The following is a 27531-nucleotide window of genomic DNA, read 5'->3' on the forward strand; positions in this document are numbered from 1 at the left end:
CCTCCTTCCTGCCCCCTCTTTTTCCTTCAGTTTGCTCTTCGGGGCCTTTTTTATTGTCCCGCTTTTCCTTCCTTCGCTTTATTTTGCCACCACAGCAAAACATTGGCTCACAGAATAGAACAGAATAGAATAGAATAGAAGTGCCTTATCCGTGTTGCAGGTAAACAGAGGCTACATGCTTATGTAAGCATTTCTCTTACAGCCTGGCGTTAGTTGGCTGCAGGATGAACTTTCCACGCTGGTCCCTGCCAGCGATGCCCGCGTCCTCTGTGTGGTGGTATTGTGCAATCAAAGGTGTCTGTGGGCAGCTTTGTGCATGTGTGTGTGTCTGTGTGTCTGTGCGAGTGTGCGTTGTCTCGCTGCTGCAGATATCAACAATGAATCTTGTGCACTTGTATTGATTACCTAATCTGCTTCACAGTGTAAGTGCTGTATGCAGGCAGTTCTTCTTCTTAACATGGAGGACAGAGTGTTTACTGAAGCGGTTTTGAAACAAATTTTTTGTTATTTTCATCTGTTGTCATAGAGACGTTCATAAATAATGTAAATAATATAGGTGAGCAATGTTTATTCTATAAAAATGCTTCGATTAAATGCATAAATCAATGACATTTAATGTATGTCAAAGTGGTAAACCTGTTGGACATTCATGTTTCTCATGTTCAAACAGTGAGCGCAGATTCATCGAAGGTCTCCGACATCCTGAAGTTGACCTTTGTGGCACTTCAACCCCTTTACAAGTCTTTTTGTGAAAGAAAAGGAAACTAATTCTTTTACTTTTGTTTTCTCTTTTTAATCAACGTGTGATTGGAAGGTTGAATGATTTTGACTCTATTCCAAACCTTCTGTTACATTTATCATGAACAGTTCAACTGCAAAGCATTTGCTGAGCAGTATTTAGCATTTTCCTGTCATACCTCAGCGGCTCAGGCCGCATCAGGCCTTAGCGGATCAGATCTGATACCGCTCACATCGTCATTGGTGGATTATGAGGTTTAGCAGCTAGCTGCTAAAAATAGACACGACACAGGTCATTGCACTGGCGTTGAATCAAAAACACAAACTGGCAAAAAACTGGTGAACGATCAAATGGCAAATTTTTTAGAGCAATTTTGAATTAAATTCACAAAACAAACTGTAACTCTTGGGAGGGCAGGGCAGGCTCATTTCTGTAGTTAAATCCTTGATTTGATCATTGACATGTGTAATGACACATTTCCAAACTTCTCTATCTGACTGTCAAGAGGTACTGAAACAGGAATTTAATGACATACATCAGGTTCAGAAAAGGCCCGACTGGTAATGGGGCAGTGACAAATATGAGCAACTCTTCAGCACTCTTTAGCATTGTCAGGAATTATTCTTCATCGGCCAGCCGTTGTGCAGACTCTGACAGCGAACCGTGTGTTTTAAACAGTTTCCCTTTACTATATTGTCACGCTTTCCTCTGCTTATTTATTTCTTTTAACTCGTTTTAGGTGGTTGTCATCTGTCAAGCTCACCCTCTCAGTCTCAGTCACTCTCTCCGCCACTGTATGATTACTGAAAACTGTATGGAGACAGTGCAAGTGCTCTGCCAGAAGTGGCTGACGCCATTGGCTGGCTGGCACTCCACCCCCACTCGTGATTGGCCGCAGGCTCCAACGTAAGATTCAATCAGCTGGGAGGAAGTGTATGTAGGTCAGTGTGTAGTGATGTGAGCCTTCCCTCTTTCTATCTCTCTCTCTCTCTTTTGGCTCCCCTCCTCCACCTCCTCGGTTTGGTGAACCGGCTGTTGTGTTAATTGGCCATGTTCCAACTTTCAAACCCAGGCTTCAGGCGAGAGACAGGAGAAAAAAAAAAAAGAAGAAGAAGAAGAAGAAGGGGGGAATAAAACTGGGAGGTTGAAAGAGAAAGGGAAGTTGAAGAAGCAAGAAGGAAAAGGGCAGAGGAGCGTGGGTGGGGGAAGGGAGTGATTTAACGTGGGGTGCCCTGTTGCACTCAGCGGTGCAATAGTAGACTGTGCTCGTCAGTCAAGCAACCACATGCACTGTCCAAGCAGACACCTCCAACAGCATATTTGTTTTCGTTCTGTTTGAATGTTTGACGAGATAGAGCAGAGAGGGATGGGGCGACTACCATGGATTCATGAAATAAAAGTGACAGATTAAACACAGATTTTTTTGTTACCAAACTGAGACTGATCACGCGGCAATCTCGCAGCGTTGTTGCCCGCAAATGACATACAGAGGATTGTTTGGTTATCTAATCAGCTGGGCTGTGTCTTTGTGGACACAGTAAACCCATTCATATGCACGGCAGCTCACCCCAGGCGGCATCTTACGGCCCCGACGGCCAAGAAACCAGCATCGCTGCGCCGGTGAATAATTCACACTAACCCAAATTCTCCTACAGTTTTTGCTCTGCTACCGCTGACACACAGAAACACACACGCATTCGAGCACCCCCCCCCGCCCCCCCGCCCCCCCCATGTAAGTGGTGCTCCCTAGGCGTTGCCCATAGTAGAGTAAGCCAGACAAGCAGACTGTGAAAAGCAGACAAAATAAAGTCTTGTACACTTCACTTTACTACTCCCTCTGCACCCATGTCTGTCTGCATACTTCACATTAAAAGCACCCCGCAGCAGTTTGTGTTCCCTGCCGCCCTCCCTCTTCATGTCCAACTGTCTCTCTCTATCTGCACGTCTCATCCTCTCACACCCGCCGCTTGCAGTTCCTTTCATTAGGGTCCCATTATCCCGTACAGTAGCCTTGGTTTCAGTTTGGACCTGGACCTACCCACATGAGCTATAAGTACATTCCTGCCATTCTGACCTTCTCTTATTTCCTATTCTGAGCTTCAGCTCCCTCGCCTCGGTCTTCTTCTCTGCCTGCCCCGTCTTTGAACTCATTACAGTGGATGTAGACGACTCTACCCCACCCAACCACACGCAGTGTATGACTTTAGCCTCGCTTTACCCTCTTACTCAGCCAGCCACTGACCCACTTAGTGTGGAATAGTGCACCAGACGGACAGCAGGTTTTTTTTTTTTTTTTCTTTTTAACTCCGGGGTACCCTGGGAAAAACAGCAAAAAAACAACAAAAGATAAACACACACTCACATACATAAGTAGATGACGGTCTCACTCAGCTATGCTGATGATGGGATGGAAGTGAAGTGTGCGTTCGTGCTGCAAAGAACATGGATTGGTTTAGTGATCGCAACATTTGCAAGGAAAAGCAGACAGTCCTCCAACCTATCCAACCTAACATTTCATATTTTGACCATCGATAGCTGAAGCAGTACCGTGACTCCATTACTCAAAAGCTCAAAACATGATTTCTCTCTCAACCTGTGTGATGTGATAAACAGAGAGAGCCCGGCCTGCTCCAAGATGAGTTACACAATCGTCTTGTGGACAGAAAACACGAGGGTCGCACTGATCGAGTTATGGCAACAGCAAACCTGCTTATTGGACATATATATATCCTCATTTCTCACATCATGAGCAGCGACTTCAGACTTCTGGAGTCATCATAAAATAACATCTGCTACGCTTGGGGTTCAGAACGCTGGACTGGAGCTCAACTCACACTGATCAAAAGCCAGAGTACTCAGAGAAAACACCGTAGATGCAGGAAGAACATGCAAATCCCAGAAAGACCATTGTCCACAAGTGGAGCTGGAGTCTAAACCTCAACACTACCATGCAGATGCAGTAACGTACACCTCGTTTTATCTTCAACTTCATTTTCTTTACTTCACTTTCTCGACAGTCATTTTTCCACACGTTCAAAGCCGTGGCATGGCAGACTGCACACAGTGAAACCTTCACTTCTGCTCTGTTATTTTACATTGCACATAATTCACTGGTACAGTTCGAGTTAAAGGTTACAACAATATTTTTTATAACTGCACAGCAGCGTACGCCTGGCTCGGCGCTATGGTCAGACTTGAGGTATTTATTCAGTGATCTGAACCCATAGAATCATATTCAAGTGAAGCAAACTTTGTGAACAGTGCCTTTTTTATAACATGAGCCAGAAGATGTTATTGAGAAGCGAATTGAATGTATCCAATATGCTGTGGAACCCACAGCATATTGGATACATTTCATTTAAATCAGCATCAAAACTGAAATAGCATGGAGTGTTTATTCAGACACAAAGACAAATACTCATCATTTTCACATAACTGATGTTTTTTGTGTTTTTTTATGGAAGAAATGACACAGGGACGCAGTAACAGCTAATTCAGCCCTTCCTCTCTCGTCAGTCTCGTGACTGTACCAGCGAGCGGCAGAGCGACTCACTCACGTAACTTCACCACTTCCCTTTTCCACCGGTTATTTCTGTCAGTTTGAGGCTGGAGGCTGCTGACTGCACGTGCCACACCGTGGCGGCGGCTGCGGGGTCAGCATGTGAGTTCAGAGGGGCTTTGCACACAAGACACCTGAAACCACCTCTTCCAAGAGACTCCCGTGTAATCTGTGTTCTTTTTTCATTTCCCCTCGATTGCTTCTCGCCACTGTCGACACTTCTCTCCCCTCTCTGCTTTCCGTCAGGCTTCAGCTATGTGAACTTGCAGCATGACAAGCATTCATCTGCAGGCTTTTCATTACTGTGTGCTTGTTTGCGTCCGGGTCAAAGCGCTGCCAGTCAGCTTGAAGGTGATGCCTTTCAGTGGCGTCCTCCGTGAAGAATTCACACACTCTTAAGATCAGCGTGGTGTGTGAACATGTGTGTCTTTTTTTTTTTTTTTATCAGCATGTGGAGGCTGTTGTGTCGAACCTCTCAGAAAGAGGCCTGCTCTGCTCAAAAGCCTGTCAGCGCTTTCTTTCTCCCTTGTTTTTTTTTTTCTTCCTTCCACTCTTCCTTTCTTCTCCCCTTTTTTGCCCTCTCTGGTTTACAAGGCCTTCGCACACAAGCGCCAGAGGATTACCAGACACACCCCTTTCAGGAGCACCGAGCCCTACAGCTTTACAGTAACCTCATAGTGTGTGTTTGTGAGTGATTGGAGCGGGAGCGTTCGAGATCTCACACTCTCTGCTCTCCTCAAAGAAAAGAAAGTGTAGGAGGAAAAACAAAAAAAAAGGAGCGGTAGATGGAGGAGACTTGGGGTTTTTGGAGAGGAAGGAGGAGCGGATTGAGTAATTGTTGCTCACCAACATAGACAGAAGGAAAGAAAAAAAAAAAAAAACCCAGAGCGGAGTTTTGGCCTGCAGCCAGCAAGTGCCACCATGCAGCTTTTGTGCGGGTCTGACTTAGAAAAGACCTTTCAGAGTCGGGAAGAAAAGAGTGGGAGATGTCAGGAAAATACACAAACTGGCAAAGAGAGAACACCCGAAAGAGAAAGGGAGGAACAAAATAGGAGGAAAAATAATCAGCGAAGAGGAGATGTGAGGGAGGGGACGAATAATGAGAAACGGGGAAAAAAAAAATAGGAACGAGAAAGAAAGAGGGCTTAAACCAGACGGTAGAGACTCATTCATGAGCCTGAACGCAGATTAAAGAGATCAGCCCACAGCTTCTCTGTTCTACCTGTCTGTCCCTCCCTCCCATCAGTCTTCACAACCCATTAAACCTTAAGTGAGCATAAAAAAAAGTCACAAGGAACTGTAACTTTCACGCAGAGAGAATTGCGAAGCTCATACAGAATGTGTGATTTGAGCCGTCGAATAAGTTATTGTGCACAATGTCACTGTCCTCTGACAACCACTGCAACATACTTCAACATGCAAGAATGAAAACGATATTCTGTATGTCATCTACGGACACCACTGGTAGATTCCGCCGCTCGTGGAAGATTTTAAGGAATGACGATGGTTGCTTATCTTTCATCTGGGAGCGCTGCGGAGCCACCTTGAGACTCACTTTGCAGCCGCTGGTTTTACATGCGGTCGGGGAAAGTGGGCTGATGTCAGAGTCATTGTCTGGCTATTGTGGGCGACGGCATCAGCAGATTAGATGAGAGGATTACCTGCCGCTCAGAGACTGCTGTTTCCTGTCAGGCCTGCACGTGCGCACACGCCTCAAAACCCTCCGAAAAGAAACAACAGCGAGTTCTAAAAACTAATTTTGATGACTGCAACTATGCAAACACTAAACGGGCACTCACAGAAAACAAAAAGAGCGTGGTTTCCAGCGGTCTATCAATAGCTGGGAAGTATAAATGTAAAGTGCAGCGTGTGAGGAAAAGAGCGGGACTGGAGGGTGAGGCGAGGCCAAGGTGACGCTGTGGGGACTTTCAACACTCGATTCCTGTGTGTATGGTCACGTGCGCAACATGGCAGTGGATGGGAGAAACTGCCAGCCTGAGCTGAGAGCCTTGGTAAATATGTTAGTGGGGTGTTATTATGGATGAAATGGAGTGCTAAGCTGTGAGCGCCTCAGAGATCCGGGACAAAAGGGAGGATGTAGGAAGGCGGCAGAGGGCCTCTTGTGTCCTCGCTGAACCCTCTCAGCTTTGGGCAAATTGTGGCCCAGATGCTCAAGCTCTTACCCCCAAATAACCCCACCCCCCCCCCTATAGGAAGGGGGTATTTAAGTTCACACCACGCTCGGGCTGGAAATAAATACTGCGACCTGATAACAATGTACAGTCCGCTTGGACCCTGCTAATGAAATTCCAGCAAAGTCACCATGGCAGTGAAGTTCAAACAGAAAGGAGGTTCTGGCAGCGTTCACACCCACCCAGGCACTGAAAAGTAATGATACGTCTCAGGATATGAAGATTAATAATGGGTTTAATTTGCTTTATTGCCTGTTTCGTGAGAGAAACAGCTTGGTGTGCAGGCTGTGAAGATTTCCTTGGCTGTACATTCTGGACGAAAAGATGCTGGCGAGTGGGCGAGGGAGGAATTAGTGGAAGGAGCGGTGGTCCCTTTGGACAAAAATGCATAGCTCAGAATTCATTTCAGTCTGGTTCACAACCTTTTTCAGCATGATCTCCCTCTTCCCCAGACTTCCTGTAACTTTTGAATAAAAATAACAAAATGCCACGAAGTCAGAGCATATCTGTTGCGTGCTAGAAAAACCTTAATGGTGTGAAGACAGATCAAAAACAAGACCCTGTACCTCGTTCGGAGTGTATTTTACAGTAAATACAAAAATTAAAAACGTGGGCTTCTTTTATGTGCTGCACTGTGCACCTTCATGTGGCTGTGGCTTTATGTACCCTTTGTTAAATAACCACAAACATAGATGAGTCATTAACTGTTTCTGCTTTTGGTTTTGTTTTTTTAGTTCCTTAGTACAAAAATATTGAGAAATTAACTACTGAACATACAGTCTGCCTGAAACAAAATGAGGAGGTTGTGTAAACTGAAGCTGATACAGCAGTCTGGAGCCCTTGACAATATCATCACCATCGTCTCCTTTCACAATGACTAAAAGGCTTATTAGAAGCATTCTTCGATCGGGCAGATAGAACAAAGTAAACTTGGGTCCTCCTGTTTGTGGAAACAAACAAGCTCCATGCGTGAATACACCTTTGTCATCTGGCATGACTGTATTTGAACAAAGTATGAACAGATACACTTCGAGAGACGTCTGGAGTGGGTTTTGCGTTCAAAGAACAACAGCTTTGCTCTTGAAGGAAACCATATCAAAGGATCCTTTGAGATCTGATTGAAAGGATGTGAAGCAAGCGAAGGGAGACGAACGAGGGCCGAAAGACAAGGAAAGAATTACAAAAGCCCGAAGTTGACTTTTGAATAAAGTTGGTGGGATTTTTTTTTTTCTTTAGCATTTCATTGTGGTATCAGCCGAGTGGAACACCTAAAACAATGGTACGAATTTACCGAAACGTTCCAAATCCAAGTTCAGAGTGGAGCGGGCGAGCAAAGAGTGAAGGCAAGCTGCTCCCCTTCCTTTTGTCTCGACACAGGAAATCACGTGACTCCTCAGAGGAGCTGAGGAAGAAGCTCACTGTTGCTGGGGGAAGACTCTTAGTGTGTGTGTGTGTGTGTGTGTGTGTGTGTGTGTGTGTCTGTGTGTGTGAGCATATGCACGTCAAAGACCTTCACCGTCACCTCGGCCCTACTTTCTCCAGCTGCTCAGCTGCTGGTGTGTAGGAAGAAGTGAGCCGACATGTCGGGAAGTGCTGACATCAGCAGAAACACACACACGCACACACACACACACACACACACACACACACACACACAACTGGGCAGATCAGTTCAGGCAAACTAAACTGACCTTCAGACTCGGAGTCTGAGACAGAAGACAAACTATCAGAGAATCAACTGAACATTCTCTTTACCTCTCCTCCGGTGTGCTTCCTTCATGTGAACAGCATCAGCCTCACAGGTTAAATTGGGATGAATCACAAAAAAAACATGAAAATCGTAGCCAACCAAATTTGTATATCAAACTGTTTTGGATATTTTTTTTAAAATGCTGAGCCAGCGTTTTAGTTTGGATTTGGTTTGTATGATATACATCACAATAGCATCCGGTCTGGAAACACGGGTGTAAAAACAAAGCCAAATAAATGCCATAGCTTCTTAATTTGTGCTCTCTGCTTTGGTTTAACCCACCATGACTGCGAACCAGACTTCACCTCTTAAACTGAAGTTGAATCTATTTGTTTGAACGAACTAAATGACTCTTTACTGTTTGTGTAATTTGCTTGGCTCATGGGCCTTCGCTGATTTTTAACACCAAAATGCTTCTCTTTTACAACGTAATGAAATCATCCGTCAATATCTTCCATTCCTTCTGCTTTCCGCCCTGTGTGTGCAGAAACACTTCAGATTCACACTTCATATCAAAGTAAGTTTGGCTCCGGTGTGAGTTTGAAAAACCAACAGATGGTCTTGAGTTTCCAACAGAGTCCTACAACTGTGACACAGCAACTGAATCTCAGTTCGGAACTTGCTGAGCGTAACTTTATTGTTGCAACGAGGCGTGATTGCCAAAACCAAAGTTGCAACAAACACAATGAGTGTATCTGATTGTATAACGTACAGTAGAAAATGAGCGGCCTGTGGTCGTGGCGTGAGTGTGTACTGTATCTGTTTTTAGCGCTGTCATGGCATGGAGAGCCCTGCGAACACTATCGGGGCCTCAGCTATAATCCGGCCCAGATGTGAACTCCACCGCTGCACCGAAACTCACACGCACACAGAAACGCACACAAAAAAAAACATGTACCTCCGTCTTTTGTGGGGCTCCCTCATTAACATAATGCATTCCTTCAGCCTTTGGCCTGAGCTTAACTATCTCCCATAAGTGCCTACGTCGAACCCTGACTGTTCCTCACTGTAACCTTAGCCCTGGAACCACATCATTAACCCTCAAACGCAAGTAAAACATTGTGGCGCCCACAGGTTAGGGCAGGCTCCATCCGTCTCTCTGCTCACAAAGCCATAGAAATACACTCCGGCGGACAAGAAAGAGCACGCCACCTGCTCCAAACAATGGAGTCCAAACTAGATTTGTGGTGCACTGTTTAGTTAGGCGAAGTGATTACATGTAATGCTATTATAGCCATAATCTGTCTAATGAGATCGGAGCTCACCTTGAGTGAGTGTGAATTGAAGGTTTGACAGGTTTTTAAGCTTGCGCACATCAACAGATGGAAAACGATCCAAAGCGAGTCCTTTGGGTGTGACCCAGAGGTTCAACAGGACAGCATGTGAGCAGTTTGCGAGTGGAGAACTTCTTCAGCATCACACTTTACTTGCGCTCCGCATCTTGAGGGACATTAAACTGGCATCGATAGAACAGCCGTCGGTGCGGATCGCACTCATACCTTCTGCATTACCGGCTCAGCGCCCGTGTCCCCACATGACAGCGCACACGAGCTCGTCTCTCACACTCGACTCCTTCGAGATAACGTAGGCAGTGATTCCCACCCTTTTTTTCCCTTTTTTTTTTTTTTTTTAATCTTGTGACTCATAAAAACAAAGAAATGTCTTCTTTGTGCCTCCTTTTCACAGAAGAGTCGACATTTCTTGTGGAAATGTTCCTCCTTTTCTTTTTATTCTCTTCGTATTTGATTGCCTCTCTCATCCAACAGTTTCCAAGAGGTCAGAAAAAAGTTGAACGCTTATTTGATTTTTCACTAGAAATGTATTTTTGTTCCTTGTTAATATTGCAGAAAGAGAAGAGCTTTCTAAGTCTTTTTCTTGCATTTTAGTTTCACTATTATCTTCATTATTATTTAAAAAAAAAACTGTTAAAAGTTTCCCATTATTTAAAGAAATGCATTTAGTTCACAAATATAAATACAGTCTCAGTTCCACAGAGCACAGTTCACTCTGCTGCTGCTCTGTTTTCTAATTTATGTAAATAATTTCTCTTTTTTTTTCCCCATAGAAATCACAGACGCCGCAGTTTTCTTCCGTAAATCTCTCACAGGCTCTCAATGTAATCCATAATCCAATCGCTGTCCTCGCTTCACCTAAAAGCATGAGCAAAACTCCACCAAATCCTCAGTGGAGGTGCAGCTCCGCGCACAGGACGGAGTGGAGGGGCAGTAAACCTCAGGCAACCTCATGTTACACACATAAAAACAGCATGTACCAAACCCACCCCACCCACACTTCCTCCCCTCGACCCGCCACCCCTCTTTACCCCTGACCTCGCCTTTTCCCATTCCTTTTGCGTTCTCTTTCACTGTTGGAATAAATCATCCTCCATCTTTTGAATAGAGAGCGGGAAAAGTGGGAAAAAATCGGTCTTTTCAGCTCCTTTTTAATGATATTGTTGAATCAGACAAGCAGGATTAGTGGTTGATGTATTAACTCCTTATGAAGCTGGACCACCGGGGTCCGACCCTTAATGACCAAAAGAGCCGTTTTCTTGATTTTTCCACCGAATATAATTGGTCTTGAGCCGCAAAATATGCTAATTATCTGAAATGAAGAATGAAGAAACATTTGCAGGTTACGATTTTTGAAAAAATGAAAACCAAATGTTTATTTTCAAAAGATTTTCTGAAAGATTCAGGGAACCACAGCCGACGGACCTGTTGCGGACCCGTGCTCTAACACTTTTTGCTTTTGTTCTTGTGCCGTCGCTCTTTCTTTGTGTACAAGCTTGTTGCATCACATACATCTAAATACTGCAATACCGTCAGCCTCACTGATTCAGTGGAAAACAATTTGTGATGGTGAATTCTAGAATACCCAGGAAGTTGGAAAGTTTTTAACCTCCGAAATGGAAAATCACATTACAAATCCAATCTATTGAATTCAAACTCGAGTGGTTTTGGGGATTTACGAGAAGCAGGTTTATAAACACGTGCACCACCATGTGTATCATTATTTCCCAACGTTGCATCCCTGCAATGTTCGTCACAACTCTAGCGTCACACAAAAAATGGCTATGCTTATATAATCAGTCATGGTTGTCTTGTGTTGTAATATATTACATTACGAACAAATGAAACTACCCCTGTGAGATTCATTTCCTCCTTGTCAGGAAGATGATCCATTTGTTTGTCACTTCTCTGCAGATTGCCTGTTTATTGTGTTCATGTAACGCTCAGCTCGGACGCGGGGAACTCCCAAATGACAGCTTGTGCAATTCCCCAGCTGCCTGTGCACAGTAAGTGCCAGGTATAAAAGCTCTTACAGGTAAAGTAGGTAAATGTGTTTCCCCACCAGAGGCGTGACAGGAATACCAAACAGTACCAGTATGCTGAATCACTGCTTGAAAACCCAGTGCTTTTCACTGGCTGAAACATGAATGGAGAAAAAAAGATAATCTTCATATTGGCTCTATGGCTGCATTTCCCCCTTCAGAAACTTTGAGACTGGAAGACGACTCTCTATGTTGCACTGTAGCCGCCACATTTGAAGAAATTGTAATGGCACAGTGAAGACAGGTTAAACTAAATGATCATCAGCATAGAGTGTGATACCAACAGTGCTGCCACAATATTTTCTTTTAAATCCTGACACTGTGTGAACAGAAAATGAACACGACTTCTGCTTTAAAATAACCGAATGCCAAAAATAAATCCTCCCACTCCTTTGTCCTTGAGATCCGTGTGATGGGATGAGGTGTGGATGTCGGGCTCATTACCCAAACCCATTACTGGTCACCTGCACCGTATCCTCACACAGGAATAGAAACATTCCCCTTCTTGATAATTATGAATGATTCTGCCCTTCCCCCCTTCCTCCCTCCATCCCCGCGCTCCTCTGCGCTCCTCGCATTGTGCAGAGATGTAATTAATCATGAGACACCCAGCTCGTCTTAATATTACAGATGTCCTCTTTTCCTCTCCTCTTTATCCGACTTATCTCTCAATCTCCACCTCTCCTCACACACACACACTCACACACACACACACACACACACACACACACAATTATGAGGTCTCATTAATCACCTTTTTGCATAGATTTGTTCTGCAATCCATGCCAGTACTTTAACCTGGTGATTAGCCTTTTGTTCTGTTTGTCTCGTTCAGTGTTCTCCGCCACGCAGTTTTTGCTCCTGTCATCAGAGCAATACACCAAGATAAGAGTGATAATCGTCGCTCGTGGCTTTGCCCTCTGCTCTCCTGCTATTTTTAGATGTCAGATGATGAAATAGTTGGAGTTCTTAAAAAGGGCAGGCTGCGAGTTACCACAACATCGCCCGAAAGATGGGGCATCCGCGGACGCGAAGGTCAGAGGGTCAGAGACAAGCCACAGATAGTTCACATTTAAAGGCCCCTCATCATACACTGATGCTCGTACACACACACTGGCTTCATTTAGATAATATCTAAAGCTGTTTCTTGTTTATTTTCTAGAGTCATGATCCTTTTTTTTTTTTTTTTACAAAGTTTTACAGTAGATCAATATGAGTTTCAGGTGTATTTTACAGATTTTCTTAACCTTGTCAGCAGTGTATACACTGTGTGGCGAAGCAGAACATGTTTTGCTAAGCTTAAGTTCGAACTCTTAAAAAAAAAAAAAAACTGAGAAAAAACTATGATAAAAATGTTGAGCTTGGACGCATTCAGCCCTGAACGTTTCTCCTTCTGTCTCTGTCTTCTTTAGCTGAGATGTTTCTGTTGTCAGCACACTGTGTGTGTATGTGTGTGTGTGTGTGTGTGTGTGTGTGTGTGTGTGTGTGCGTTCTCGTATTTCTATCCTTGTTGGGGCCAAATGTCCCCACAAGGATAGCAAAACGTGGAACGACGTGCCTTGTGGGGACCTTTTTCCGGTCCTAAGTAGGAGAAACAGTGTTTTCTTGACCATGTTGTTGTTACTGAAAAAAGTAAAAGTGCAAAAACATTTCTTTAGGGTTAGGCTTTGTTGTGGTGTGGGTTAGGGTTAGGGTAAGGGTCAGGGTTAGGGGCTAGACATGAATGGGAGTCAATGGACGGTCCCCACAAGGATAGAAATACAAGACTGAGCGTGTGTGTGTGTGTGTGTGCGTATGTGTGTGTGTGTGTGCGTGTTGCTGTGTTCTTGGCAGACACAGTTGCTCCGTAGCTTAAGGACGGCGTGTCCTGGAACTCGGGTTGATAAAACGCAGCAGGGATGTCCTGTGTTGTCCCAAAGCAAAGAGTGCACACCCAGTACTGTGATATACTGAACCGCGTTCGGCTGAAGGCTGAATTATTTGTTTCTCTCTCAAAATGATGGAAATTTTTTTTTGTTTTGTTTTGTTTTTTTACAAAGTTTAGATTATGAAATTATGTGGTCATAAATCCTTCTGCTTTCAATTTGTGTATCTGTGTGTGTGTGTGTGTGTGTGTGTGTGTGCGCGCTGGATGATCCTCCCACTGTGACCATGAGCCACATGCTCCACAGGAACTGAGGTCGTCATCCAGGACTGATTAAAGCACACTGGCCTAATGAAGCCTGACCAGGGGAACATGATTAACCCTGACTTTGCAGCGACCTGCGCTGATTGGCTGCGCGAAGTGGGATGGGTCGGCCAACTCCCCCACCTCGAGCGCACCGATTGGAGGGAACGGAAGGGTAAACAAGGAGTTCTTTGAGCAAGTGGCCTTACACAACCAGGAAGAACATGCGGGATGCAGGCGAGGAGCCGGAGGGGAGCGGGAGACGGATGAGATGGACAGAAAGGAGGAGGGAGGTCGACGTTGCGGTAGTGAGGGCCTGTGTTATGTCAAGAACAGGCTTCTTCATGATTTGTCAAGGTCAGGACTTTTGCAAAGAAGCGTGCGAGAAAGTGCGTGTGTTCTTCTGTACTCGTCGGGACATAAGAGGGGAGAGTAAATAAGGTCCACATTGGAAGAATTATTAAACTTTTATATGCAAATCTGAAATCTCTGAACACAAGTCTGCTTTCAAGAAACTTTTTTTTTATTTCAATCATGATCGTACAATTTAGCCAGATAGCAAATATTAGCTCTGCGAGCAAATACAGTGAATTCATATGAAGCTCCATCGACAACCAATAGTTATGTACAATGAAATAAAACTCGACAGCCAACTAAGATACAAAAGTAAAGTAGTGCTGCGTTCAACATGTGCATTAATTTTAGTTTGATTCATTATTTCCCATGAACCTCACACAGGCCGTGTTTGGCCAAAAGTAGTATTTATGTCAATATGATAGTTTAGTGTAAACCGCAGTTAATGCATCTAAAATATTGGATTTATTATAAAGTGATTTATCTTTTTCACTTCTTTTATTGCAATCACAAATTTCTTGAATTGATTCAGCATCAAAATCTCTCTGGTTTCACTTTTTTCTTTTTTTTTTTTTTTTTTTACCAGAAATAGGTCTAATGGTATTGCTTCTGCCAAGCTCCACATCCCTGTCCTTCACACACACGCACGCATTGCAGGTCCTCACACACACACCCAGCCTCAGCCTCTGGCCGGGGAAACGTTTGTATGATTGAAGAGAATGGAATGTTCTGTCTGCAGTCCAGAGCTCAGAGCGACTGGAACCCGGGCCCGGAGTGTGTTTGTGTGCGTCTGTGTCGGGTCACAGTATAAATAACCATCCCCTCTCTTAGCGTTAGCGCGGACCAGCCGGCCGGTTTATTTATAAACCGCCTTATACGTGTCAGAGACCTGCGTCTCGTCTGCACCTCTGGCCGGTGCCAACTCGCCAGACTTCCTCCACCTCTCCACTCCGTGATGCGCACATTTCTAAATGTGTGTATGGGCATTTTGAACATAGGTGTTAACCTCTTTTCACAGTTTTTTCACACATTCTCATTTTTTTTGTCATATTTTTTCCATTTCTTTGGATTATTTTGACATTACCTTTTATTACCTGAAAGCATTTGTTTTTAAGCACGTCATGAAGGAATGTCTCATAATATCTCCCACTGCTCTGCCTGATGGACTTCAGGTGTTGGGTTAACGACCACTGAACCGACACTACTTTTCATAATGCATTGTGGGATGTTATGTGTGTGCATTGCACTGAGAATACTAATGATTATTCCACATTCAGACTCACTTTTAAATGACAAGAGGAGGGGGAGTCCAATAAAAATGTATCTTTGGGATGTAAAAATATGTAAAAACTAAAAGTTGTGAGGAATCAGAAAGTTAAATTTCCCTCTGTTTTATCTCAAGCGGTAACTAATGTTGTCCAAGTTGTCAGCCTGACCCACCAGCCCTCAGTGTTGACACTCGATTCTGGATAAATCTGGCTTACGTAACAGCTGATAAAGTGTTTTGTTTTGCCAGGACTCATACATACATGAATACACCGTGTTCCCGTCGCTGATTAAGTGTGTCAGAGGTGTGATGCTCAGGTCACACAGCTTATCCAATCGCAGCCGTGGTGGGGGGGTTAAAATGGGCAGGGCTAAGACGCATGAGGTGAGAGCTGCGGCTTCAAAAGGACTCTGACCTTTGACCCGGTGTCGTCTCCTGACTCGGTGACACTGTAACCTTCTGACACGACTCTTTCCAGAAGCACAAAGCCTTCTCTTCTGTCCCTCCACGCTTCTTTTCAACAGCAGCACGGGAGTGTCTGTCCACCACCTGCTGTTTTTCTTTCTTTCTTTCTTTTTTTTTTCCTCAGAGGCACAAAGTGTACAGGAACACAGCAAAGTGAAACCGACCCGCTTCATTCATTGGACTTGGGATACGTGCTGTAGCTGGGTGATGAAATACACTTGCAACACCACGCAGACCCTCCCTGTTCTGTACTGCCTGGCTACATAAGCCAATTTCACTCCGCCAATCGCGGCACTTGGAGCTACGACAGCTACAACCAATTAGAAGGCACCTTGAGGAATCCTCTGAACCAATCACAAAACGAAGCTACCGGATTATCAATTCCATACATTGACAGCATTCAGCCTTACTTTTTATTTTCTCCAATAGGAGAAACCAACTGAAGAAAAAAGGAAAAAAAAAAATCTTATTTTGATGTTTCTTGTAAATGTAACTTTCAGGCTTATAAATATTCAAATACATGAGTTCATCTGCACACCTTCAGAAGTCAGAAGATGGAGTGAAAGGAGGGAGAGAGATTCCTAGCGTGGTTGCTGACAGTGATTAATTGTTCCCACATGTTGCTGACGGACAAAAAGGCCTCTGTGTTTCTGAGTCCTGGCTGCAGCTGGTGTGCGCGAGTGTGCGTGTGCACACACACACACACACACACACACACACACACACACACACACACACACACACACACACACACACACACCGAGTGGGGCCGATCACACAAAGCGAGTTCAGCTTTGTCAGGTCTCTGCATTAGTTGGCTTTAAAAACACAACAGTGGTGAACCAGGATAACCGGTCTTATGAGCAGTTAGTGGTTTTTTTTTTTTCCCCCCTCTCCTTTCTCTTTTTTTTTTAAAGCAGCACAGGTGAGCCTGCTGAGCGCCAGGCGGTCGTGCAAATTATCAACAAAAGCAGCCCTTCTTTTGACATCAGATGAGATTGCAGCAACTGTTTTAACGATGACAGTTTGTTCACCTCCACCGAGGTATAAAACACGCCAGCAGACTTCAGTTCAGACAGAAAATAATCGCATCAGACTGAGTGGAGCTGTGACGGTAACACTGCACTGAAATGTCCTCTAAAATAAAAGCTGTTGTTTTGTGGCGTCCCCTAAAATGACACGGAACCGCATGTTGGTTCAGATGGTGGGTGAGCAGGGAAGCGTGAGCGTATAAAAACCCAAATGAGGCGAGGAAAGGAAATTAAAGAGGAAATAGGCAATGCGAGTGCAGTGGATATCCAGTCGCTGTTGGAGCAAAACCAGATTCAATTCAATTCAGTTTTATTTATATTGCGCTAAATCCATCACAGTCATTTCAAGGCACTTTTACAGAGGGAAAAACAAACTTCTAGGAATACACTATTATGATGAGGGAATACACTCATCAGCAGCATTAACATTAGCATCTGAAATCTGAAAACAAAATAGTGAAAATTGCTGATTTGACGAAAGAGAAAACTACAGGAAAAAGAAAAAAAACAAATAAACAACCCCCTGAATTACCTGACGCTATCCTGAATGGTGTGTGTGTGTGTGTGTGTTTACTGTAGGAGAGTTATTTAGCTCCCGTGGCTGCATTGTAGAAGCAATGAATCAGAGCTGCTGTCTTACTGAGCTGTTTTTATTAATGGGCTTTGGGAATACCCCAGAGGAGCTACAGTGCAGAGCAGACAATATCCTACTCACACTGCAGTGTGCCATGTATACAAACACACACACACTAACACACAGTACATACATTCAGCTTGGCCAGAACACAGACCACTAAACAGACACTGTTTTTCTTCCAGGGTCACATGTTTAAATAGAGGGACAATAAGTAAGAACAAGCAAAGGAGTGACAGGAAGAGCAGTAGCGCTGTAGCCTCGCCTCTCTTGAATCTATGCTGGCTGTGTAATGATCAGGATGTTGTGTTCACAAATGAAGCAGCTCTTTCTTCTGAGGACGTCTCTCACTGACATGGAATTTATTGACAGGGCGACACAGTGGCGTTGTTTATAATGCTGCACAATCACAGTAGGAACCCTGAGAGTGTGCATGTTCTCTTTGTGCATGCAGGGGTCTCCTCTGGTGACTGGCTTCCTCCAGTAATCCTGACATCCCTGCTTGGTTAATTATTGGCTCTGAAATTGCCCCAAGGTGTGAGTGTGTGTGTGTCTGTCTGTGTCGACCCTGTGATGGACTGTCCAGTCCGCCTTTTGCCCGCCGTCTGCGAGTATCAGCACCAGCTGAAGCCTGTTGGATGAATGCATTTGATTAAGCCCTGGAAAGTTGAATAATATGGTAATATGTGTAATTACAGTAGGAATCAAATGCTGTGGTCTGCCTGAGAGGCTGATGGTCTGCCTGAAAAGTGCAAGAAAATATCAGTATGGTGAAAAGGTCAGTCCATGGAAACAGCATATTTTCCAGTTATCATGCCACAAGTTCCAACTCCATCCCTGCTCAATGGAACAGAGTGAAATTTGAAAGTTTTGGAAGTGGATCTCAGACGAAGAGGATGTGGGAGGATCTACTATTCTCCGGGAATTCTGGTTCTTCACACAGCCTAAAAACATGCAGTAGGAAGTTGGAAGCCAGCGTTTGTGCAGGGTGTACCTTGCCTTTACCAACAGTTAACTGGGTTCGGCTCCAGTCCAACCCAGAGTGGGAAGAAGTTTGCAAAGACAGATTGATGGTTTCCTGCTCCATCAAGTGGAGTTCTGAAATGTGTCACTCAACGTTTGGCGAATGTGGGGGAGTCGTGAGATAGGAACGACAAGAAGCCGAGGAGGTGGAGGTGCAGGGATAAAGTAAATGAGGATGAATTAAGAGAGAATCGAAAAAGGTTCAGGTGTTGGCGAATGTGTACAGAAACGGCAGAAACTCACATTCCATCCATTCTCTAATCATTCAGATGACAAAAAGCCAAAAGGCTTTCTTTTTCCATCACAAAGCCTATCTTCTGCCTTTATTTACGTCTTCCTGGCAGCTGGAAACATTTAGCCTGTGTGTGTGTGTGTGTGTGTGTGTGTGTGTGTGTGTGTGTGTGTGTGTCTGCGTGTATGTGTGTGTGTAAAATGCTCAGTAATAAAACAGCATTACGTCATGCCTCGAGAGATGCTGGCAGAGGATAAACACTGGTCTCCCTGGTATTTCTTCTCATCTTACCTCATTGCATTGAATACACACCCGCACGCACACAAGCCCGCGGAGAGACATTTGAGAAATGTGCATTCTCACACACACACACACACACACACACACACACACACACACACACACACACACACACACACACACACACTTATCATTGCAACTTTTTAATGGATTTACTAATTCACTATGGTGACTGCAGAAAACACACAAAAAACGAAAGCCATTTAAAAAAGGAAACATCCTGATGGTGATTCACAATTACCAGCAAATGCAAACTCAAACAAACACACACTCACAAACACACACACACACAGGGTCATAGGTTCAGTTTCTCCAAACTCTCTTTCTCTGCCAGTGTAGCGTTCAGAAATGTAACTTAAACCTGCTCCCTCGTCTCTCTGATTGAACTGGCTTTGACCAGAATAACAATCCAGACCAAATTGCCTGTAAACTGTTGCCCAGGAAAGACGGGGATTTTTCATGGAAAACAATATCGCGATTCCCACAAAAACTCAAAAATGTTGGTCCTTTGCTAGCTCGAACCCAGAAATCTGTTCAGTTGTAGGGAGTAAAAATATACAGGAGGAAAACAGAGAGGGAAGAATGAGTGCATGTTGTGGACGGCGGCTGGCTTGTTTATATGGGAGGATATAACATAGACCAAGTGTCCCTTAGGGTCCATAAGAGCCATGTGTTTGTGAAACAACAGAAACTACGGAAGGGGGGGGGGGGGCAGAAAGGGTGGCTCGGGCAAATTAATGGAACCAACACAGTCTTAAGTCAACTTCCTGGAGCAAAATAAAGAGGAAAAGAAGATGGAAAGCAGGCAGTTATTACTACTCAAGGCAGGTAGAAAATCTGACAACATACAAGTTAATGATCTTGTGAAAACTTGCAGGTTTTATAATAACCGTGTGTAAGTGTGCATATGTCCATGAGTATAATTTATGGATCAAGTGAAGTTGGAATTTCAAGTCTATCAATGCCCACATATGCGGCTCTGTGACATCTTAGCAAGTTTACACGTTATCAACATGTGAACATGATCATAGCAGTAAAAAGCTCTCAGTGAGTATGCTCACATGGTGTTTTCCATCTCCTTATAACGCACTGGCATCCCGGTATCGACCAATTAGGATAGAAGCTAACAATTATTTCTGCCATTGATTCCACAATTATCTTTGATCTTTGCTTAAATGGCAAATAATGCGAACCAGTGAATCACATCAGAACTAAAAGTCAATCAATCTATTATTGCTGAGGTCTGAGGTGAGCAGAGCGGAGGAAAGAAAAATCGTGTTTCGGGAACAGGAATATGGATTTCTACAGTAAACATGACTAAAAGTTATTAAAGCAACTGTGCCAATTAAATGTTCCATCGATCATTTCAGCACTGAGAAAAGAAGGAATCAAACTTCTCGATTTTAGTAGCTGTAAAATTCCCCAAGAAACTTCAGAGTTATTACAACAGTGACTGTGTCTAAGATAAAAACTTAATTCGCATTGCCGAATGATGGAACTATACGAATACCACCAGTTCAAGCTTCTGTTTTTAGATATTCACATAGTTTGTTTTAGTTTTCAGTATTTGTTTTGATGCTTCTGCTAGAACTGAAATTACAACTGAAATTGTCGAGTCAAACATCGTCTAGCTGAGACAAACACACACTAAAACACTGTACATGTAAATGAGGAGCAAATGTCATTGTGATAGTTATGAACGCAAACAAAAGCAGCAGAGAGCCAGCAATTAGACAGCAGATGATTGAGCAGTGTTGCTGTGTTGCAGTTCGCCCCTGCAATGTGTGTGTACATCAGTGTGTCATGAATTAAGCTGTTGATAATTGGCCGGGGCCGTCACGTGTGTGAATGAGTCTTTTGGGCTCTCACAAGGAAGCAGCTCAAAGTTGATCAATACACACCAGCCGAGACTCGCAAACAAACACGTGCGTGCAAAACACACATAGTATGACACACAGAGACTCTTTGTGTGTCATTCATAATTGAGGAGACGCTTGATTATAGAGCAGCGTCTCTTTTTTTTTCTCTTTTATACACACAACACAAAAGCTACAGTGGAAACAATGCAGACATCAGCACTGAGCGCTGCTGCACGTTAATGTGAGCCTGTCTATATTTAGAGGATAAACAATGAGCTTTTTTGTTTTGTTTATACAACTGTTTACATTGCTGCAGAATCTGCACTGGAGGGTGTTTAATGGATCACTGTTGTGGTATTTAATAGGAGGTAAAGGGAAGGATGAGTACATGAAATCAGTACTGATGACCTTCATGGTCTGAGGAGTCCTCTTAAATGATTTTGCACACATCACTTCATTCACCATCTCTCTCTTGTTTTTTTTGTGTTGCAGAACTCTATCCGGCACAACCTCTCCCTCCACAGCCGATTCATCCGTGTCCAGAACGAGGGGACGGGAAAGAGTTCTTGGTGGATGATCAATCCAGACGGCGGGAAGGGCGGCAAGGCTCCGCGACGCAGGGCGGTCTCCATGGACAACAGCAACAAGTACACCAAGTCCGCCCGAGGCCGCGCTGCCAAGAAGAAGGCGGCCCTGCAGGCCGCGGCCGCGGCGGGTGAGGGCGGCGGAGACAGCCCCTCAGGTCTCTCCAAGTGGCCCGGAAGCCCGACGTCACGCAGCAGCGAGGAGCTGGACGCCTGGACAGACTTCCGCTCGCGCACTAACTCCAACGCCAGCACACTGAGCGGACGCCTCTCTCCCATTCTGGCCAACCCCGAGCTGGACGAGGTGCCCGATGACGAGGCCCCCCTCTCGCCCATGCTCTACTCCAGCCCCGGCAGAGCACTGTCGCCCGGCAACGCCACAACCAATGGGAAGACGGCGCCGACCGAGCTGCCTCGCCTGGCAGATCTCGCAGGTACCATGAACCTGAACGATGGAATTACGGACGACCTGATGGATGTGCTGGACAACATCAACCTGGTGCCAACCACTTCCAGCCAGACTGCCTCAGATGGCTCCTCAGGGTTCACCTTTGTGTCCAAGCCCAATGGCATCGTCTCACCTTCCTCCAACTCTTCGCCATCCTCCAACTCCTCTTCCAACAGTGGGAATAACGGCTACAGTAACTCCATCTTCGGTCCTCACCCGGCAGGCTCGTCTTTGCGTCCATCCCCCATGCAGACCATCCAGGAGAACAAGCAGACGTTCTTCTCCAGCATCAGCATGTCACGTTTCGGCAGCCAGACTCTACAAGACCTGCTCAACTCCGACAGCCACAACCACAGCGACGTCATGATGACCCAGTCCGATCCGCTCATGTCACAAGCCAGCGCGGCTGCCGTGATTTCCCAGAACTCCCGCCGCGGAATCATGCTCCGTAACGACCCCGTTATGACCTTTGGGAGCACTGGAGGCCTTCAAGGCAACCAGCGAGAGATGCAGCAAAGCAACAACCACAACCAGAGCTCCCTCAGGTCGTTAAACGGAGGCCTGAACCTCGCCAACGAGGCTAACACCCTGGCTAATGCCAAGCAACAGCTCCTGCTCTCGCCCCTGGGAGGAAACGGATCTTCCTCCATGCAGATCGACACCTCGATCTTCCTCAACGGAACAGTTAGCAGCAGCAACGGGGGCTGTCAGGACCGCTTCCCCACAGACTTGGACCTGGACATGTTCAACGGCAGCCTGGAGTGTGACATGGACTCCATCATCAGGAACGAGCTGATGGACGCAGACGGCCTGGACTTTAACTTTGACTCGCTGGCCAACCTGAACGGAGTCAGCAACTTCACGAACACCAAGCAGACCTCTCAGAGCTGGGTACCCGGCTGAGGGGGACGGAGCAGAGCAGGTGTGTATTTTCGGGGTGAAACAAGGAGGAGAGCATGTTGTGAGAGGTGGCTCGGTAGAGGGAAGATGTAGACAAAGGCTCTGAAATGTAGTCGTTATAAGAATGAACATTTGTATTCTGTCGGACATTTCTATAATTTCATTTAGAAAACAATTTCATACAAATAAACAAATACATAATTTTATTTTCACCCAAAATACAAGTGTGGCAAACTTTCCCCCTTAAAGACGCAACTGAGCTTGACCCTATGACCTCCTGATCCCTGGTGTGACGCTCTGCCCTGGCCAGACCCGAGTCCTGATGTCGGCCAAACACTTTTTCCTGTTGATTCTGTTAGAGTCTATAGAGAAAGTGCCACGGGTCTTGATCTGCTTTGTCATCAGGCTTATTTAGTTCTCTTTAGCCATGTGGCCCCTAGTTCCCCCTTTTCCAAACACTGCCTTTAAAAGGGGACTTCTCTTACCTGACCCAGTCTCCTTCTTGCCTGTTATGATGGTTACATCTGTTAAATTTGATTATTCTGAAAATATAAGATTCATACAACTAATTTTCAAAATTTCACACAAATGGTGAACGTTACAAAATCACAGATCTGATGGTAAACAACAGCCTGGAGAAAAAAAAAAAAAAATCGCCCTAAAGATAAATTACAGACTTCCTACATTTTGTCAATGAACCACTTCGAATGTGCATGATTTCAGTCTTCTTCCCAAACCAATACTGACCTAGTAAAGAACTGTGACTGCTTTTGTTCACAATAAAAACAAAGTCATTCCTGTTTTTAGCCCAGAGCCATATTCATTTGGCACATCTGCTAGTTATGCAAAACAAAAACTTAAACCACTTGGAGCACATACAGAGAGTCTGAACTCTTCTTGTTGGTGTGAGAAGTAAGGAGTTTTATGCCCAAAAGATCGACACGAATACCCAAACTCAATCGTTTTGTACCTTTTTATTCTCTCCGCAGGTCTGAACTGTGCGGCGCAAGAGAAGATCAGACACACAACATCCTTTTTTTGCCAAACCTGCCATCAGCACAATGTAAAATAAAACCCTGTGTTTACAGAAGACTTCCTCTCGAGCTTTACCTTCGCTCCCACACTGGTGAACCATGAACACTCTGACAGACTCCAGAGATGCTGCACATCAGCCCTCAAAGCCTCCCGTGAAACAACAGCAGCAACGCAAGGAAAGCTACGTCAAACAATCACAACAAAGTCACAAATCTTAGAATTATGCAATTTCTTCCTTCTGACATGCAGTCTGCTGATCTCAAAGGCCCTCCGCTCATCACAGGGGGTTTCAGGTGGAACACAAGGACTGAATATCAACAGAGATGGAAGCAGTGCACGGTGCAGTTGTTCCCGCTGAAAGGCTTAAAGGAAAGAGACAAACGTGTAAAATGAGAGAGTAAAAAAAAAAAAAAAAATCAAGAAGTGATGTGGTGTAAATCTAATCTCCAGTGGTTTCCTTGGATGTGTTCTGTTAGTCCCTCTGTTCGTGGTGATTTTAAATGTTTGGTTTTATGGACTTTCTGTTTTGTCATCATAGTTTCTGGATTCATTCATGTGTTGTGCATTACAAATCAGTGTATTAGTGAAATGAAGTGACGGAGAACAGAGTGGCCACACACACACACACACACACACACACACACACATACACACACACACACACACACACACACACACACACACACACACACACACACACACACACACACACACACACACACACACGCGGAGATGAACTGACACTTTCTCACAGGTTACAAAAAGTTCAGAAATTCCTCAGTTTATTGTCATGCACTTGTTGTTTTGTTCATGTAAAATGCTTGAATTGGAAAGAACCTGCAGCGTAACGGGGGTTTTACTACAGTCAGCTGATAACGTGTGTATTATTCCTGTGTATATCAAACTGTCAATAAAGAAAATCTCAACATGGACTTTGTACAGTGCGGGCAGTGAAAGGTCAGAGGAGGGGAGAAGATTTCGTTTTCTTAGAGGTTGTTTATCACAGCATACGATGTAGCCAAAATACCTGTGTCCTAGGGTTGTGAACATTTCCACACCGTAGCAGGTGCTTTATAACAGTGTTGAATCCTGTCCTCAGAGCAAGCCGTGCGTTTTGTGTGTCGTTTTTAATTCCGTTGTTTTATTTTTGAACCCGCGACCTGCAGAAGCCCAGAGCTGCAGCCACTTTTAGCACGGTGGGGTTGAAGGTGGGTTTCAAGGCTCATTCCTCGAGAAGCCGTTCGCTTCTGGAGCTAGAAAAAGAAAAAGAAAAGAAAAAAAAAAACAACAAAAAACAATAAGCTATCTCTGTACTTTGCCAAATTACTTGAAACAGTAGGATATGCTGGCAGCCAAATCACAGCACACACACACACACACACACACATATATATTACACAAACAAATAGAAAAAAATAAACAAAAGCAGGGATTTTTGTTATGCTCTGCTGCTTTCTCGTCATGAGCTTGTGGGGCTTGTTATGCATATACAGAATCACTCAGGGGAGGAGATAGAGAGAGGATTCCCGTTTAGGAAACATCGAGTCACATTCGAAATGGTATTTTAACATTTGTTCATTTGTTTTTTTTAAATGAAAGGAAAAAAAAAGACAACGTAATAATGCTTCGTGTTTGTGAACTTGTAACCTGTGAAACTTCGGCTGTGGAGATAAAGAGGCGAATGGAGGGCGGACGTCAGGATTATTACTTCACACAGTTTTTGTTTTGCTGTCAAAGCTTTTTTTTTTTTCCTCTTCTTGTTGGACTTGTGACTCACTAACACACACAGACACACAAACTTCCCCCCATTGGACGTGCCTGGCGCTCCTGTGGGTGATTTCCTGTATCGACCGAGTACATGTCAACGTGTACCTGAGTGTTTATCTCCGGAGTTCATTTCTGTTGAATTAATGTCACGACGACGCGTAATCCCTCACGCTGCATACGGCTCAGCTGACTGTATGCATGTCTGTATTTATGCATTATGAACTGCGTGAAATGCATATGTACTCGCTGTATGTCCTTATATACTCATGTAGTACTTGACCCTTTGGATTTATATGATACCTCTGAAGTTGAAGAAACATTGAACAACGTGTGGTAGGAGAGGGAACACTGTTACCAGCTGATTTTGATCGTCAAACCAGATTTTCTTCTTCTTTTTTCTTTTTTTAAGAAAAAAAAATGTTGGCAAAGCACTATTGTTGTAGCATCTAGAGACCTTGATACCCCTTCTCTGTTTCAGGGGTTTTTTGACATGAAGTGTATTCCTGGCTGTGTATCATAGTGTACAGATTTTGTGTAAATCACTTCCAGGCCGAGGCAGAGCAGTGGGTGTGCATGGTTGACTGTGCTGTCAGAGGTTTAGTGCATGAGCTAGCTGAACCCCCCCCCCCCCGTGAAACCTTTTCCAGTGGTGCCGTCCCTCCACAGAAATTGTGATACAGAGAGGATACCTGTTTTTTTCTTCTTCTTGCACTCACAGTTTGTTTGTTTTTTTTTACAATCACACAGAGGACTTCCCTCTTGTTTTAAGGGGTTTATTAATCCAAGTGTGTGTGCAGCAGTGCAGACTCTTCACATCTCTCTCGGTGCTCTCGGTGAGGTGCTGGTTGTAAATTTGTGTCGCCCGACAGTGAGCTGGACTTTCCTTGTTACATCTAAGACTTCAAGAGCACTGTCGTGGTGTTTTTAACGGAGGTGGGGGGGGGGAATCCTGAGCCATCGCCTGAACTGTCGAGCATGTCTTTTATTCTACACTGACCGTACTAAATATTGTTCATCCTGTGAAAAAAGACTGACAAGGTGAATCCAGGGACCCTGTGATCCTTCCTGTTTAAAGAGGAGTTATTGATCCCTGAATAACTGCAAAAGCTCAATTGCAGAGAGACATTTTTCTTTCTTTTTTATATATATATACATTTTGTACTTTCAGTGTAAAATGTGCTTGGCTCTTTCCACACAACCACTCAGTGCTTCGTCCCAGCACGGAGGGTCTCCTCTCATGTCCAACACAAACACACCTGCAGCACAAACATGTGCTTGGCTTTAAAAAAAAAAGAAAAAAAAATAGAGATACCACTAGATACCTTAATCACCTCTTTGACATTTTGTTTTTATTATCTTCTCTTGAATCCTTCCATCCTTGTTAAGACGCCCAGGCCAGCTCCCCCTCCAAATGTTCCTCCAGTCTCCTCCCTTTGAACTTCACCCTTTATTAATCTTGCTTCTTCTCAACTCGATGTTAGTGGGTATTTTTCCTGTGTATTCCATTTTGAATTGTAATCTAGTTTGTATAAGAAATGGTGCGCATGTAAATAAAGCTTGGTGAGGCTCCACACTCGAACCGTATCTTTGTCTTGACTTGATTTCTTTTTGGGTTAAAAGTGCACATGAGCAGCTGTGGAAGTGCGGATTTCCAGTCAACGGCTCGTATTACCACGAGTGGAATTTTCAGCCAGCACGAAAACGGTTAACACAAAACATGTGCTGTTAATTCAGTGTGTGTGTGTGTGTGTGTGTGTGTGTGTGTGTGTGTGTGTGTGTGTGTGTGTGTGTTGGTGGGGGCTTTTACATGAACAGATTTAACCTCCTGCTCCCTACAGAACATAAATCTCTCCCTCGTGTCAGTCTGGGGGGATCCAAACAGCAAAACAAC

At 44.4% G+C, this 27531-nt stretch overlaps 1 protein-coding gene across 1 annotated transcript in view; it reads left to right on the forward strand.

The window, feature by feature from the left end:
• Window positions 1-26952, forward strand: part of foxo3b (forkhead box O3b) — a 41325-nt gene extending 14373 nt beyond the window's left edge. The window contains exons 3-4 of the mRNA XM_030110619.1: window positions 21399-22860; window positions 23828-26952. Coding sequence (XP_029966479.1) covers window positions 21399-22841 — 1443 coding nt within the window. The 3' untranslated portion in view covers window positions 22842-22860; window positions 23828-26952. The remainder of the gene's footprint in view (window positions 1-21398; window positions 22861-23827) is intronic.
• The last annotated feature ends 579 nt before the right edge of the window (window positions 26953-27531 follow it).

Source organism: Salarias fasciatus, chromosome 15, assembly GCF_902148845.1.
Source record: "Salarias fasciatus chromosome 15, fSalaFa1.1, whole genome shotgun sequence".
NCBI classification, from domain to species: Eukaryota; Metazoa; Chordata; class Actinopteri; order Blenniiformes; family Blenniidae; genus Salarias; species Salarias fasciatus.